The sequence below is a fragment of the Mchenga conophoros genome, linkage group LG10 (genome assembly GCF_057382185.1).
Source record: "Mchenga conophoros isolate Kocher_MC1m ecotype Shallow Benthic linkage group LG10, M_conophoros_male_GT1.1, whole genome shotgun sequence".
Classification (NCBI taxonomy): Eukaryota; Metazoa; Chordata; class Actinopteri; order Cichliformes; family Cichlidae; genus Mchenga; species Mchenga conophoros.
The window spans coordinates 30,335,328-30,352,610 of NC_140535.1; the positions used below are offsets into that span (position 1 = coordinate 30,335,328).

Consider the following 17,283-nt stretch of genomic DNA (forward strand, 5'->3'; position numbering starts at 1 on the left):
GCTAAGCATCAGGCCAGGACTCTATTTACACCCACAGGCTCTTTACAGTCATTGTGTGCACATCCTGGACAGAAATGCTGGTTTGAGTAGGCAGTCAATGTAATAACCATTCAACCGCCATTGCCCAAACCTCTGTGAATAGCACTCACAGCCACTGATCAATAGTCGTGACAGTTTCCATATTACCGATCGTGAAACTGACTCATCGCACATGGTTAGTCGGTGGTGCTAGTTTCGGTCGTTCTGCAGCTGTGCCATCTATAAGGTCGCGCTCAGCTGAGACTGAGAAGGTCACACAGATGAGTGATGGAACATTTCTCCAACTGAAAACGTTCAGATTAACAGAATTAAACAGATTAACAGATCTTAAGAGCAGCTATACATCTTTGAAGTCCACGGGCTGGGTGCGTGTATAGTTTGTGAAGTCAATTCTCTGCAGACAAGTGTGCAGTCACAAAAAGCACTGCTGCAGTGCAGGTCCCCGCTGTGATCGGCAGGCAGAAACATCCTTAACGCTGCACATGAAAATGAGAGATCAGTTTTATCTCTCCTCACCTTGAAACTTGTTTTCACTCTCTGAAAGAGACGATCAGACATTTAACCTAGACTTCACACTTCTCTCTGACACTCTTTACGTCTACAGCAGAGTGTGACACAAAAGGATGCCTTCAAGGAGACACCGCAAGTGTGCATCGTTAGCAACACCAGTATGATGTAACGCATCGCGGCAACCAAAAGTCAGAAAGTCCCTTCTCTTGCTGCACAAGCACAGTGATCTGTGGTAGGTCCTGGGCTCTGGTATTGTGGGTGCGATTAGCATCTTCTATTTTGGTCGACGAAGTGCACCAGGGCAAAGTGCAAAAGACCCGTGGGCTCTGAAAGAGCAGTGAGTCAAAAAGCCCACCTGCTCCTCTAACCTACCCATCGGACACATGTAGAGGTGTGTGTGGGGGGCGGGAGTGAACCTGGAGGTGTGTGTGCAGTCGGAAGATCATGATTCTGCCCTTTTCTGCTTCATATTTTTAATCTTGGGCGTCTAACAGAGTAGCTTAGTATGATTCACAGTACAAAACAATCCTAATTTGATTTATAATAAGCACCAGTGCAGCTATGTCACCATCTGAAACAAGCTGCTTTACCTACACTTTAAGTCAGTCCGCTCAACTGAAAGATCAGACTGATCTTTATGCAGATTGATCTTTATTTTAAATTCATGCCATAAACGCAATCTTTGATTCTAAGCACTGTAAATCATTTTTTGGAGAATCAAAAGTGATTATACGTGATTTTGCCAATCAATCAATCACATATTTGGTATGGTTAATGATGATTTAAACACATCGAGTAGTTGAAAAGTGCTGGATTCATATTTGAGGGATTGTTCTCAGATCGATTTTAAAGCAACTCCATCACAGAGACTTCTGTGAGACTGTCAGGGCTGATTTAATGTCCATGCATGTGCGTGTATATATGTAACTGCTATTGATGTTAAATGAATATTATCATCATCCTATTTATGCAGTTTTCTTATTTGCTGTGCCAGATTCCATTTTTATCTTTACAATGTTTATTCTCTTTTGATGATTTCTATTTAACCTTTATTTCTTTGCTTTTATCCCCAGAAATAAATGAATAAAACCCAGTGAACCATGCTAAAAATAAATAAATAAATTTGTTCATAGTTCCGGTGTGCATGCCGAAAAGCGATACGTTAGCTCGGCCGATCGGTGAACTGGGAATGCAGTGAACCGATTTACTCTGTATGACCAACAGAAATGGCTTTTATTAGAGTCTATTTATGCCTTTAAGCACGACACGTTCGCACACTGCACGCCTGTCCTGCTGATAATGTCCTCTCGGGTCGAAGGCTGCGGAATATCAATGAGTACGACTAATGGAGCAGCAGCTGGAAACACAAACATGTGGAAGCCAACGCTCCACAAGAGCTAATGCGATCTTTTTCCCCTCGAAGGTTGCTAAATTTGCTGCACTGACACAAGAAATCAAGTTAAGAAACGCAGCTCAAGATGTCGGGGAAGTGATCTGTCACCGATCACACACAAATAGGTCACGGTATTGCAGATGGGGCCCTTGCAGGACTTGCATGTATCAGAGGATTGAAAATTAACTAGCAAGTCAGCAGCAGTGAATTAGACCGCCTGCAGCACATCAGCCTTGTGTTTGTCCTCTCTAATGCAACAAACTGCTACACAAGTGTGATAACAGCTTCACAGCTTCTTCTAAAAATGCTCAAAACAGAAACTAGCACTTTGCTGAAAGCCAAAGAAACAAGATTTGAAGTGTAAAGATGATTTTCCCATCTGCTGCTGTGGCCCTTCGATCACGTCTTTTCCCTGCCCCTTCACTCTCTGCTCTTTGAGTTTTTGAGGGTTAACGATGTTTCTCCAGCCTCCACGGTCAGCACAGCTCATGGGATTAAACTTGGCTTTAAGACCGCTCTCTAATGCTGGAGCCCGACAAGTTGAAGACCTCCGCTCGCAGCTTCATATTCAATCTATTTTTCGATTTTGCCCATTTCGAACACTCCTGTTGCTGTGCACTTGCTTTCTTGTTACAATGATACAGATGCCTTTTTTTTTTAATAAATACAAACCCAACAGGAATCAGATCCACCTGCAGACAGACAATCTAAAACTGCATTTGATGGCCTGCAAGGACAAAATAGGTTTTTAAATCACTTTTGTTGAATAGGCCCAAAATGTCTGTAAGATGAGCCAACTCTGACTCCTACTGTCTGCAGACTCACTGTGCTTATGTGCCTAGTCACCCCACAAAGGTCCAATCTGTGCCAGCAAAAACCCCACCAGCAAAAAGGTCCAATCATATAGACCTCTATGAGAAACTGACCCATCAGCTTTCATGATTCATGACCTCAGTAACCTTCCTTATGAGCATTCGTGGGCTTGGTCACTAGTTTCTAATTTTAGTGAAGACAAGATGATGTTTGCTTTGATTTGTCCCCACTAGTGTCACCATTATACATCCAAAAATCACCAGCTCACTGTGGTGGACACAATGTGGTGGTGCTGAATTTTCCCAGAAGCCTTAGTGGCCACAAAAGCAAAGTGTCTTGGATAAGAGGCCAGACTGAACACGTTTGAAGAAAAAAAGAAAAAAGAATAAAAAACCCTATGAACAAATAACCTAGGGGCCAGATCCTGGGACAGGATACCGAGGTCCATGGGTGGGTGCCTGGTGACGGGTTTTAGCTCCTATTTCTGGGGTCCTGGGTGTTTGAGATGATTTCTGTTTTGAAATTAGTGGCATTTGTTCCCTCGTCATTTCCTGCTCTACTTTGAAGGTTAGTTTTCTCTTATGTCTAATCTAACTTTTCCCTCCTTTGTGACCGTCTGCTCCGCCCTCATTTGTTCTCCAACTGTGGTTGATCGTCTGTACCTGTGATTTGCTCCCACTTGTCTTTTGTTGACAGTTAGATTCCCTCATTGTGTTTGCTGTTTGCTTTGTGCATTGGAAAAGGGAGGTCTGCATATCTCTGCTCAAAGTGCTGCCCCTGTGAAAATCGATATGCACATTAAGTTATATCTGAGCTGCTAAAGAAAGTGTTTAAACACCACCCGGTCAGTACAGGGCAAGTGGTGAAGCAGCCAACAACGGTCACACCGATAGCCTGGATTAAATACTCACACGTGCAGCCCTCGAGCTGAAAGCGGAGGTAGAAACATGCACCCAAGTTGAGTGCAACACGCTCAGCATCTTCACTTTGCTCTGCATCTCCTCTGACACCACTTCACTCACTCTGAATCTCTAAAATATGCAACAGACACTGAGCCAACTAACACAGTCGAAAAGTGAATGATATCAGAAGGCCAAGTGCCTCATAAATGTCTAAATCCACACGCAGAGAAACCCGAAGAAACGTTCAGCTCTTTTAAATCATTCAAACCCACAAGTGACTTGTTGACTTTCAGTCAGAGGGTGTAATCCTTTTTATTTAAATCAGAGTATGGAAAGTCCCGAACAAAAAGCTTGGTTAGGCACTTTGTTCTCCAGCAGCAGAGGTGCTGGATAGTCTCAGTCAGCTGGGTCCACAAAGGAAGGGAACATAAAAGCCCCGTCTCACAGTTCCCATTCATTTAGATCTGCTATGATAGCAACAAGAAAGCCAATAATCCCATTTTAATGACCACACCCAGCTACAAGTATGAAACAAGACACAGCAAGTACAGTCCCGTCTAATGCTGACCTCTGATTGTCCTGAACATGTGGGTGTAAAGAGAACTTATTGAGAGGCCACTGCTTTTATAAATTGCTTTATGACAGGATATTAATATCTGCACTTTCATTCTTATTACTCTGTAAAATTTAAAAAAACGTAAAAAAGCGATTGGCACGTGGATATAAAAGAAAGGTGCAGTCAGGTCGCTGTTAGTAAACCACAGAATTCAAACAGCTGAAAACATTCAATGGCCTCAAACGATCCGCAACGATCCGACTACCTACAACGGTTTGATTAAACTGGTGCCAGCAACCGTTCCGCTCGCAGCGCTGACAAGCGGCGTTACAAAGCTGCCATGCCTCATTTTCATGTTTTCAGCTATGGCAAAAGTTTTGATATCTCTTCAAAATCAAACCTCATATGAAGTCTACATAGTTTATAGCTTTAACAGTGGGTAAAATGGTTCCCAGTTGCAACAGGCAAGGACTATGAGATCATCCATCGCTTTCCAGAGGGCCATTTTGTCCTCATGTGCTCCTCATTTACTATTGCTACAAGTCAAGATTTGGCACCTTACACAACATATTTCCAGTTTGCAGTAATTAAGGTGGCAGATCTACTGTGAAACCAATCAGTAATCATTAAAATAATGGGCCCTTGATTCCAGAAAGGGACAAAAGCAGCTTCTAACCATTTATACTTGCATACTGCCAATGTTCGCAACAGAAATCACTGAAAAATAAAGAAATATACACACAAATGTTCCCACCAACTACTGACAGACTGTCCCCTCCATAGAGACACCAAAAATGTTAGATTTGTGTTTTTTTATATACACTTTGCTTCCACGGTCCTGAAATGAAACTAGTACAGTCTTTACAGTTGGTTTCTCTCCTCTGCTCCTGGTTTCACCACGTTTCTCATGTGAAGACTGTGCATTACTTTTGTTTGTTTTTTTAAACATGTGCACTAGTTTAATTTCAGGATTGTGTTTCAGGGTTGAGTCTCTAATGTGTTTTGTCCTCGTTTACAGTTTCTCTCCTCTGCTCTCGGTTTTATCGCCGTCTTTCTGTCTTTATCACGGAAGTCAAGATAACATATTACATGTGTACCGTTTATACTCTTTGTGTACTAGTTTAACTTCACCGCAATACAAGAGTCTCTCCTGTGCTCTCGATTTCACCGCATGTCTGTTTCACTCTGTGCTTCTAGTCAGTAGAGGCAAGCAGGAAGCAGAGACAACCGACATAAAGACAAGGTTATTTTAAATGAAGACAGCTCGTTGTGTTACTGTAGGAGAGAGTGTTTCTCAAAATGAACCATGGGCCCCACCAGCAAACTGTTGAGCCACTGCAGGTCAGTTGAGGCCAACTGGATGAAAACTATAAGGTGAAACAAGAGTTTGGTGACGTTTGGCAATTGCAACAACCTGTATTTAATGTGAATTTCAACTTAGACTATTTAAATTTAAAAATCATTGGGTCTGAATTCTTTAGGCATCTATAAAAAAGGAGAACTACTGCTCTAAGAGCAATAAAGTCTTCCATATATGGGTTAAACCACATAAATCAATGGGGGGGTGACTCTTGCTCAGCTTTGAATTTGAAAAAAGAGCAGCTGATAGGCAAAAGATACCCCACCCCCAACTCCCTAGCTGAGGCCCACCGCAAAGCTGTCAACCCAGGGGAAAACCACTGAAAGGTTAATTAAATATGCACTCGATGGCTACATACATGATACCACTCTATAAGACTGGAGCTAATGTGCCTCGGGCAAACATCAGCCTCCTCAAAAGCTGACGACCCACACAGAAGAAGAAAACAGCATTGTTCTTGTGTTTCAATGTAGAGCAGTATGGAGCAATAAGGACAAATATAGCTCTTGTCAAACGTCCACGTTATTGTACCCATAATTCAATCTTTCCCTGCTGTGATACCCAAGCAAAGCTTTTAATGCCTCATTTGAAAAACCGAGAAAACAAAGGCAGGGCGAAGGGAACATCACTACCAGGTAGCGTTTCCTTGCAGTAATTATTTTCTCATTAACAAAAGACTATGAGGATACTGAAAGAACGATGCAGTTAATAGAGCAAATTTGTGACATGAAACTAGCGGCATCCAGACTGTAAAATGTAAAAAAAATTTAAGTATTATGAGATTCAGCCCAAGAAGCCTCTTCCCCGACCCCCAAACAAAGAGAATTGATAACACAGCCGATCGACAGTTTCAGAGATTTGTTCCCCTCAGATGTAATCAATAATCCAGGAAATTGGAAATGCTATCAGCTGATGTTTGAGCTTGATTTCAATGTGACTTGACTGAGAAATCCAAAGTTTGAAATGCCGTTCAGTACAGTTACCTGCCTCAGCTGGACTTCCTCTGCTTTGCTAATAGGCTGTCCAAGAATCCTTTTCAAAGTAAAATATAGCAAAGATACCACTTCTTTTCACGCGTGCGCCTGTAACTGTGGACCGACTTCCAACTAAAAACAACTTACAGTTACAGCGGCTTCCATATATCGTGACCGATTGAAGCTGCTGTCATTTTAAGTATCTGTAAATAGCAAACAGACCTTTTCGGCTCAGGTGTTCATATGGAGGTGCGAGCGACTGAAGCACTGACCTTTAGAGTAGTTGACAACTCCCTCCATCTCCTGAGCCACAAGAAATTCATCATGGAAAACACGCTCAGAAAAACTGGCCACAAATGTGTTTTTTAATAATTTGGTGGGTTTTTAGTTTGGGGAAAAATAAAGGTTTGTGTGAAAATGGCTACTAAAGTAGTGAGTAAATGGGTATGGAAGGAGGAGGCAGCCAAGGGGTCTGTGTTTACGCCCATGATCCACATTATTTATATTTCACATCATATTTTATACATCCATCCAACCTTTGCTGCTTATCTGGGTTGCAGAGGGTGGCAGTCGCCAACTCTTACGTACATTGAATGCATCCAAGTGTCCGTTTAAAGTTTCTTTATGTGGCATCTAAATATGAGAAGTCAGTGGCGCCACAGCTGTAGCGATCACATCAGAAGATAGTCTCTAGTTACATGCCTGCCTGTCTGTGCACAGATACAGTAGCAGAAATCGAGTAACAGAAATCAAAACTAAGGCGGAGTTCGAACGCGGTTGCGGTCCAGACAGAGTACTGAGTACTTGTTAAATAATGCATTAATGTCTTATTGTTGGGCCTCAAGGTCAGAGGTTCTCAATCTGAAAAGTGAGTCTAACACATGAGTGGCTCAACCTCTAAATATCTGCAAGTTTCCCAGTGACCTGTTTAAGGTTGGGTTCACGTATACTGATTAATATGTAATTTTAACCTATATTGGTAAACCCAAAAGGAAATTCTATAACAGAAATGTGTTAACCTAACCAAGCCTTGTGGTTTCCTTTGGCTTGAATTGTTTGTTAAATGAAGGGGTTAAAGCTGTATTACTTCTACTGACCAGCAGGGGGCAACTCCTCCGGCTACAAAAGGCAGTGGTAAACTGACCCTCTGCACACTTGATCTATGATGTTAACACAGTAACAGCTTGAGGCTGCACAATGGGACCTCAGTAACCAATGGATGATGTAGAGTAGTGGTCTCTAGTAGCCGTAATTTCTCTCTTTCCCTCTCTTTCATGGTGACTACTTTTAAATTTGAAACAGGGCTGTTGATTGAGTGTGAGCAGCCATCTATAAGTACCCCATCAGTACTGTGTACCTTGTCAATGTTTACTAGTTAAACACTACCCAGTTTGTGCAAAGTCACACCAACACTAGTTTCTATTTGGGCTAATTTGTGTTTTCAGTGCAACTGGAGACTGGTCCAGAGATTAGTTTTCACCTCCACACCTGTCACACACACACGGGTAACTTTTATGTTTACAAATATTGCCGTTTAAAGAGGTCCAACTAGTAAATCTTACTGGTCTGGTTAGGCAGTTAAGTTGGCGTGATCTGCGAACATTAATCCCAGCTTTGGAGTCTCTTTTGGCAACATAGTCCTCTTTTGTGTCACATTCCAGCGATCTCAAGTTTCTCTTCATTTATTTCCCCCCGCTCATTAGTGTTGTTCCTCCTTTTCTCTAGAAACCTGATGGTTGTCATAAAAGAACATCTTCAACAAATATTTCTGAACAAGCCACAATATGTTCATGTTTTTAGTGGGTTTCCATCCCATGGAAGTCAGAGCTCTTGGTTTCTAGTGTAACAGGAGAAGGCAGCAGTGGAAAACAATGCCAATAATATTTGTGAGAAACTGAAGCAGAAACACTCAAGGCCTCAGCTCCACCCGGGGACTACAACTACAGCTCACCCAGGCCAGCGTTCCCTACACCAAACTGCAGGATGTATTAAACAATACAGCTGTCTGCCTTGATCCACTCCGACGTTTGTCTCCGCTACGATTATTCGCCTCATTCATCCCCCCCCCCCACACACACTCCTCCAGCACCAAATGAGAATCAGATGTTTTGGAGAGGAAGTACGGACCCCCGCCCATCCTGCTTTGCAGGGGAGGTGGGATAGCATCTGTGTAATAACGTGAACACATTGACAGGAAGTTTAAAATTCCACCCAAGTTCCAACTTCCACCGCTGGCCGGCAGCTGTGTCAGAAACCACGCACTAGACCTGATCCATACAAACTCACACATTAGGTTTACAAATAAGCAGCAGCAGCCGCCATTACCTATGGAAACTCATGCAGCAGGATTTATTTTATCAACTGTTCTTGGAGGAATGTCTAAACTCGTTCACGAGGCTTAAAAATTTAGGAGCATGGCTTAGAGGACATCCTCTGCTGCTGCCGCGCCGTCAAAAGCATGACTTCCCTAAACAAAGACAAGGCCCCTTTCACCCCACAAATTCCTTGACAACTGCTGCAAGCTTCCTGCTGGCATTTGATATGCTCCATTTCGTTCCCATGACCGAACTCCAGTCACGCCGAGGCGGTTGAAGGCTCGTCTCGCTGACACTCTGAAGCGTTGCTGCACTCCCGACGTGAAACTTCCATCATCTCATCCTCTGAACCAGCGAGGGTGTCGCATCAAGTCAAACGTGATTTACATTTAGTTTTGCTTTCTGTGTCTCAAAGTGTGCAACAGCGAGTGTGTGTTTCTTAGTGCAATCACATGGGGAAGAGACAACGAGGAGCCGCTGTGGGTTATCGTGTGTAATTAGTTTAAACCTTAAGTGGTTGGGATGAAACCTTTCCTTTGGATTTGAGGAATTTTTTCTTTTGGTTGAACCTTTTGAAATCTCTGAGGCTATCATCAGAAAAATGAAAAATTCAGTGCTGCACTCTCACTTACAAAGCCCATATTTACTCACCCGGTTTTGGACTCTGAACCAGTGACCCTGTCATCACAACCACACTCGTCTTGACTTATGTCTTGACAGTGATTCTGCGCTGGCACCCCATCCACCCAAAAAAAAAAAGAAAGAAAGAAAAACCCAAAACTGGCCTTCCCCCCTCCCCGTCTTTGTCTCCTCGGCGGTGGGGGCAAACTTACCAAGCTGACTCTGTTTTTCCCAGCATGTGGTTGCCAGGTTGGACAGTTCCCGGTATTTCTCCGCCAGTTGGAGCTTGCCGTTATTAAGGCGAGGTCGCCGAGCGAGGCTCTCCTCGGCCAAACTCCGGTTAGAGGTCAGCAGCATCTCCCTGTCAAACTGGAGCTCCTGAAACTGTGAGGGGAAAGAAAAACAATTAGTGTTAAATTAGCTGACATTTTTCCCTCGTACATGCAAAGACTCTCGTGACAACCAGCTCATGAACAGCTGTGCAGCCACAGTGCTGCACAGAACAGTGAAAGTATTTGGGCAATGACACATCTCTTGCAATTTTGCCTCCGACTTTGACTGTGGTGTGTATAAACCATCAAAACGCTAATTGCAGACTTTGTGCTGTAATTCAAGAAAGAACTGCATCACCTGCATTAGGAATTACAGACATTTTTATACATAGCGCCTCATTTTCAGAGGCTCAGAAGCAAGTGGACAAAAAATTTAACTAGAAGGATGTTTTTAACACTTCAGTGAGAGAAACTGATTGTGGACCTTAAAAATGATACACCTATTATCTCAAGTGTTCTTGACAACACACTAAATATTGTGAAGGTTTTTTTCTTAGAAATATAAATAATAATTCTGTGATCATCCACTTTGTCTTCTGTGATTCCTTCTAAATAACTAGATTATTTGGGCTCTTCAGTCTCCTGATGGCCACCTTCACATATATTCACATCCCTTTGGCGCTCCTGTTGCAATTTCAGCTCCTGAAATCGACTTAATTTGTCATGAATTAACAGAATGGGGGGACTGGTCTTCTGTGGCCATGATGCTGCTTATCAGTTATTAGTCTGACTACTTCTGAGTCCCTGAAAATGATGGCCGGTGCATAAAAATGCCTCAAATTCCTAAACAGTTAAAGTGATGCATTTCAGTCACATGTTCATTATTTCACCACAATATTGTTACACTGTCTCTCATTAAAAAGAAAACATGATATTTTTCTAATGTTCATGTTTTTCTGGGTTTTTTTAAATTGAACAGTGTATATTGTTTTTCTTCCTCTACAGTTTCTTTGTGCTATGAGGGAAAAGCGAGGATCAGCCACTCACACTATCACTAATCGCAAGCACAACGAATGGCTACCAGCAAAAACTGCTGTGTAAAGAAAGAGGAACATAAAAGAAAGCTAACGCCAAGGTTTAAAAGAAAACAAAAAAACATCAAGTGTGATAACTATAAAATGCTGTTGTTTGCAGCCGTAATGTTGATAAAGGAGTAAGATCTGGGTAAATGGGGAGGAGGAGTGGTAAATGTGATATTGTCACTGGAGCATGAGACCACCATAAATTATTAAACTCAAAGCCACTCCCTTTAAGTCTGGTCCCAGCAATAGCAGCTGGCGTCTCAAACACAGACACAATGCCACTTTGTGAGTTTCACAAAGTTAAAAGAGTCAGTTTCACACATTCCCGCCACTTTCTTTTTGCTCAATTGCTCACTTTCAGCGGTCAGCCTCTTTGGGCCTGAAGCCCTCTGCATTGAGTCCATGCTGCACGGTGCATCTGTCTCGCATTTTCCGGGTCATCAAAAGGATGGATGAGTCTCAAAAAATTTGCAGAATTTGCCCTGAGGTCGAAAGAAGGATGACTGTCTGAGCTGCTGAAAAACAGGATGTCAGATCTTCTTTTCATTCATTCTCAGAAATCAAAAGATAATACAGATCAACTCACACTCACACTCCAATAAAGCTCCTTTCTTTCCTTAAACAAGAATCCAAACGGACGCATTTCCTGCCTCGGCTGGTCCGCCCAGTTTACCAAACAACAACTGCTGCAGTCTTCAGCGAGGGAGTGCTTTCTGTATTCCGATGCATAGGCTGGCGGTGTTTACCGCCCAAGACAAATGACACTTCAGAGTCAGGAACTCTGCACTGGAGAAGACGAGGCGACGCATTGTTGTTTTCTTCTGCCACGTAAACTGCAATAAAAAAGGTGTTCCTGTTGTCTTAAACGAGGCTCAAGCCGCCAATTTAACAACTCAGTCTGTGAAGAAATTGAAGGCCTTAAAAGTCTTTTCCATTAAAGAATTCTTCACGCAACACCGAGTATGTACCTGCAAGAAAGGAAGCAGTGTTGCGCTGACAGTCTCCTGTCACGGAGCCAGCTTGTATGATTATGAAGACTTTCATAAACGAGATAGAAAAATATTTTTATAAAAACAATAATGGATCAAACGACAGTGTGTAATGTGGCGTCGCCCCCCTGCAGATTTTGTGAACCCACTGCGAGTTTCGCCCACTCTTCTCAGAGCTTTATATCTTCTTCTAGCTCATTGTTTGGCTGTCTTGCATGAAACTGTTTTGACTCTGACTTATCTCACAGCGGGCGTTTTTTTTTTTCTTCTTGGTCACAGCAGGCAGCTGTACTAATCTCCACATGTAGGAGAAAAATATCAAATGACGCTGCTTGATTTTTTTTTTTTAAAAATCACCGTTATTTTCTCATTTATTCATTAACTTCACAAATGTCATGCATTTAATAAACCGTAAAAAAAAAAAAAAAAAAAAACTGCTTTTAGTGACGTCACTCCTGCAACGTGCTGACGAACAAACAAACTGCAATCGTTGCTGCGGCAACCCCAAAGTAATCTTGCGCGAGGTTACACGATGCCGTCTGCAAAATTTGTAACACAAACTGCAAAGCTGGTCTTGACAGCACATCAGACACCTGATCAAACAAAATCTAACCAAAAGGTGAAGAGTGTACTGCGTTTCACAGCCTGAAAAGTGAATCCATGAATGAACATGATGCAGCTAGTGAAACATTGGCATCTTCTTCTTCAGGCTGTCAGTTTACATCTCTGAGCTGGCTGGGGAACACCTCAGTATTCCCTCTGATAAAGCTGGAGGAGGTGGCTGGGGGCGGGAGGTCTGAACTTAAATAAAATACTAAATACTAAAGGGTACTAGCATTGAATTCCAGGTACTAGCATCAGTTCAAGCATTAACCCAACCATACCCAGTGCAGGTCCGGATTGTATCCCAGTATCCCAAAAAGTGATGATGCAGTGAATTATGGTTCAATCCCAACAGTAACATCTCCTCAACAAATGAGAAACCAGTGTGTGTTTGGTGTAAACAGATAAAGGGGATAACGTTACATCTATCTGCCTCGCTCCTACTCAGATGACTGCATGGGCATTAAGAGTCATGTAAAATCATAGCTAAAGTCCTGATTTTATCACCCAACAAAAGCATTTTATAAAAAAATAAAATAAAATTCTCAGTTATATTAATGCGTTAAATGGAAGTTTGAAGCTACATGGTGGCAGCTACACTGATGCTTCGCGGTTGATGGCACTTTAGAGGTCTACACCAGCAATGCAGCATTATCGTCATACCAACTTTCTGAGGAAGAGGAGCTGAAACTAAGCTTTTAGATTAAACAATAAAGCTTTCAAACCAGCACTAGCAGCACTCTCCAAAATACCCTGAAGAATGTGTAAATGATAAGTACACGAGATATTAAAAAGCCCTCCTTTTATTTACAAAGGAGGGCTCTAAAGCATTTGAATTTTTAAAATACAATTGTACACCTCTGTTTTTAACCTATGACTCATGTACTGACAGTGAAGCTTTTCCTTTACTAAGACTTTATCATGTGGGATTTGTGGTTTGATTTAAGGGGAAATGCAAAGATTTCTGTCGAACAACAATGCAGACTCTCTGCAGACCACCCGAGTTTAATGACGTTCCACTGAAGGCCCACTCTGAGCCAGGAAAACCCTCAATAGCCTTTAAAAAGGCAAAATGGAGATTAAAATTCAAACCTTCTCTCATCAAAGAACTAGGAGGATTCTCAGGGAGAGCAGTTCACCTTGAGCAAGTCATCCAGTCTGCACCAAAATGTAATGGGTTACTCCTTCACCCAAACACCACCTCCTCACCAATTTTCATGAAATTTTGTCAAGCAAATTTTGAGTAATTTTACTCAAAGACAAAGAAGGTAAATGAATCTATTGGATGCCAGCGCTCAGTACTTGACAGCTTCCACGACATAAACCCACCCCCCATGTTTAATGTACCGCTCTCATCCCCTCCCCCAAGTCTTCAGCTAGTTGTGATTCTCATGTTCACACAGAATCACTGGGAAGATGACCTAGATCTGAAGTTTAGCGGTTACGTGAGGTCTGTCTCTACCTGGTTTCCCCTCCGAGGATGATTTTTACCAGTCTGCAAGATTAAAGAGCCCAGCAAAGTGGAAAGATCTCCAGACACCAAAAAACTACATCCGAATATGAAGTAATGAAGCGCAACTGAAAATACAACACAGCATGAAGCTTGTTGTGTGGCTGATTATAAATAGAGTGGTCAGGTATCCCATTTCATGTGGGACTGAGTGGCATTTTTATCCTGTGTCCTCTTGTTTAAAGTGAACATTTCTCATGCATAACTAAAATAACTGCTGTAAATGGGAAAAGGTGTTCTGAGTCTTTGCACGGGACCATAAAGACTCAATGCCATATCTTTAACATTATATTATTTGGACAGATCAAACTACCCCTAAGACAGGCTTAAAATGTGTTTCTATACAATCTTCTATACAATCTTTACACCAGCTGAGATATTACATTAACTGAGATATGACTCTAAAGAATTTGTTTAAGCAGTTTCCTCTGAACTAACCACTAAAGACTGGCTCAGGTTCACACTTTAAGGCTTCAACAGATGATGCATGGCAGTAAAATAAAATGTCAGACTGATTATTTATGTTTGTTTTCTTTTAATGATTCGATTATTTAAGTTCTGTGTCATGAAAGTGTCTAAATCACCATGGCAACTCGTGCTGAACACCCAACCTGGTTAGGAGCAGGTTGCATTGCAAGTCTTGGCTGAACGCGTCACGCTTTTTACTGATTCTTTTATTTATAACATGACTTAAGTGTAATACGGATAATCTGCTGGGCAAATATGTTTTATATGTGCAAGCTGCTAAGTTGTACCTGAGTAAACCCGCTGGATAAAATGCAAAATCCGTAACATTATCACAGGATTGTGTTTGTGTTAATTTTGTGATGTAGAAAATGTATGAACAGTCTTTATAGTCGGTTCTAATCTGCTGCGAGATCCCTTTTACACTTCTGAACTGCAGCTACAAGAACACATAGACACACAGTGAAAATACCTGTGTAATCATTCAAATTAATTTCACTTTGATCTGCCAGGAAACAAAAGCTATTTCCATGACTCCTCTATTAGGCTATGAGACAGTAACATTCAATGCTTAAATGTGTCCAGTCCCAAGTTTCAGAGCTCTAATGTGCAGCTGTCATCTTAGAAATAAAACAGCAGCACTGATAAAAATCAGCATTAACATAGAAAACTTGATCTCTTTGTTTATTTTATCACTCTGGGTGCTAAATCACCAGATTAATGACCTTCTGCAGCATTAATAGCTTGTCTCATTTTCTATGTTGTTGCTTTTCACTGTTACATTTTTCATGTTCTTTACAGATTTTTAAATCACCATCATAATCTGATAACATCTCTCGCGGGGATCATTTTCTGAGGAAGAAGAGTCATGTGATGCATGACACACCCCTTTTTATGTGAGCGTACACAGACCCTGAAGCAGAAAGTCCAGCTAGAGCCAGCTAAAGCAAAGAAAGCCTGGCTTTGTTGAACTATGTTGGCAGCATACCCCTCAGGTTCCACGTAAACACCACCTTCGCCCCACATTTAGTCTGAAGAGTGATTCAGATACCATTCCTCACTGATAAGGGTTAATGAAACAGCAAGCAGTGATTACGGCATGTGTAGGCTACAGTTTATGTTTTGACATTTTATCAGCTTTCCAGTGGGTCGCTGTGTTGTTGTCACATCGTGTGAGCGATTTCTGATGTTCCCACAAGCTGTGCGCTCCGAACATCTTTGCAGTCGTTTCTCCTTTATGTCATACAGTCGGACACACGTGGGTCTTGTTCAACCTACCAACATCGGTGCTCTAATTCCTGCTGAATATGTCAGAAACTGTTAAGCATCCTGCAGTAATGCATTACACAGCTGGTATTCAAACACGTATCACAACAAAACAAAAGCAGGAACAAAAGAGGAATGAATGGCTCTCACAGATGTCAACCTGACTGGTAGACTGGTAGCTGCTCATTTTTTTTTTCAACCAATTTAAGCTCCGCATTATTATTGTTATTAACTAATCCCATACATCAGTGAAGCAGCAACGTTCAGAGCTTAAAAACCAAGCCAACCCCAAAAATACCCCGAACAGCAGTTCCTCTAATGTCCACTTGAGGCTGCTCCCAAAGTGACCCTACTCTCATAGAGCCCTCCCAAAGTCAAACTGTCTAACAGCGCATCAGAAATAAGACCTGTTGCACGAGTCTAGTTTCATTATACCAACTTGCTCAAAACTCCAGGTTTTAATTATATCTACGACACAGAGCCAGGGTCGTTTCTAATGATGTGACTCTCATGCTTCTGTCTCAGTAATACTGTGTTTTATGCTGCTACAATGCAGAGGGTTGCAAACAAAATGCAAAATAATTGCATTTCTTAATTATTTAGCTCCATCGATTTAAGCACACTTGCAGTGTTTGAGGATGACTAATCCACAATGGTTACGTTTCAGTGAACACGCTGTTGTTGTTACTCTACCCGTGGCTGTGAAAAAGCACTGCAATTCTATAGCTGCTGAATCCCAACTGAGAGCCTTTTCTGTTTGAGCAACCCCAAGGCAAAACTCATCCGAATGGGGCCCAAGAAAAAGACGTCTGGTTACAACTGGTGTAGATCTGTCTGCAAGTGTCTGATTCATTAGATCCTAATGCATCAGCCTGATCTCACAGAAAAACACACAAAAACCCCAAACAACTGGGCTATGGATGCACACTCTCCATGGCAACCACTGGCTTTAACCCAACCAATGCTCTTTTTCTAAACTAAACTGATTAGTGTTTAATCCCTAAATTAACCCAGCTGCCTTCCGCCACCAAGTCTCCAAACCTTGCTTTCCTTACACCTGGTCCCTGCACCTAACCCTAATCTACCTACCTTTCATCACATGAGCCAGCTCTTTCCCGTTAAAGCCCCACTTTCACCCCCATCTCTCTCGCTGCCTTCTAACACGGCTTCCCCATTTCCGCTTCCTTTGTCTTCAGCCAACAGTAACACAGCTTCCACCGGCACCCTGTTGGACAGCAGCACCAGCGGTTGTTAACCCAGGCCTCAATCCGGTACAGAAATCTAATTTTTGACAATCTGCATGTTTGTAACCCTATCCATTTATCCGGGCTTGGGACCAGCTCTAGGAGTAGTATTTAGTCTGTTAAACCTAAGAGATAGGTGTGTTTAGGCATTAAGATCCAGTTTCTTTTATATTCTAAACTAAAATGAGCAGCTTGGTCATCTCTAAACCTAGATGGTTTGATATCCTAAACGTTACTAGTGTGTAAGGCCTAAACTGAACAGCTTTAATAGCCATGTGAATCATCGAATGGTTGGCTTGGGTCAGAGCAATGAAAATTTTGTCTTCAGAGGGTAACTGTGTTTTGTCCATGGTGAATTTACATTACAAT

At 42.0% G+C, this 17,283-nt stretch overlaps 1 protein-coding gene across 2 annotated transcripts in view; it reads right to left on the minus strand.

Annotated features, from left to right (window-relative positions):
• Positions 1 to 17,283, minus strand: part of vps37d (VPS37D subunit of ESCRT-I) — a 50,935-nt gene that overhangs the window by 31,907 nt on the left and 1,745 nt on the right. Inside the window, exons 1-3 of one of the 2 annotated variants that reach the window (XM_085289780.1) lie at positions 11,430 to 11,530; positions 11,193 to 11,349; positions 9,696 to 9,867 (exon numbers count right to left, since the gene is read on the minus strand). In XM_085289780.1, the coding sequence (XP_085145906.1) occupies positions 9,696 to 9,840 (145 nt within the window). In that variant the 5' untranslated portion in view covers positions 9,841 to 9,867; positions 11,193 to 11,349; positions 11,430 to 11,530. Of the gene's footprint in view, positions 1 to 9,695; positions 9,868 to 11,192; positions 11,350 to 11,429; positions 11,531 to 17,283 lie in introns of those variants that run through there. The other variant, XM_085289779.1, reaches the window with a different exon arrangement.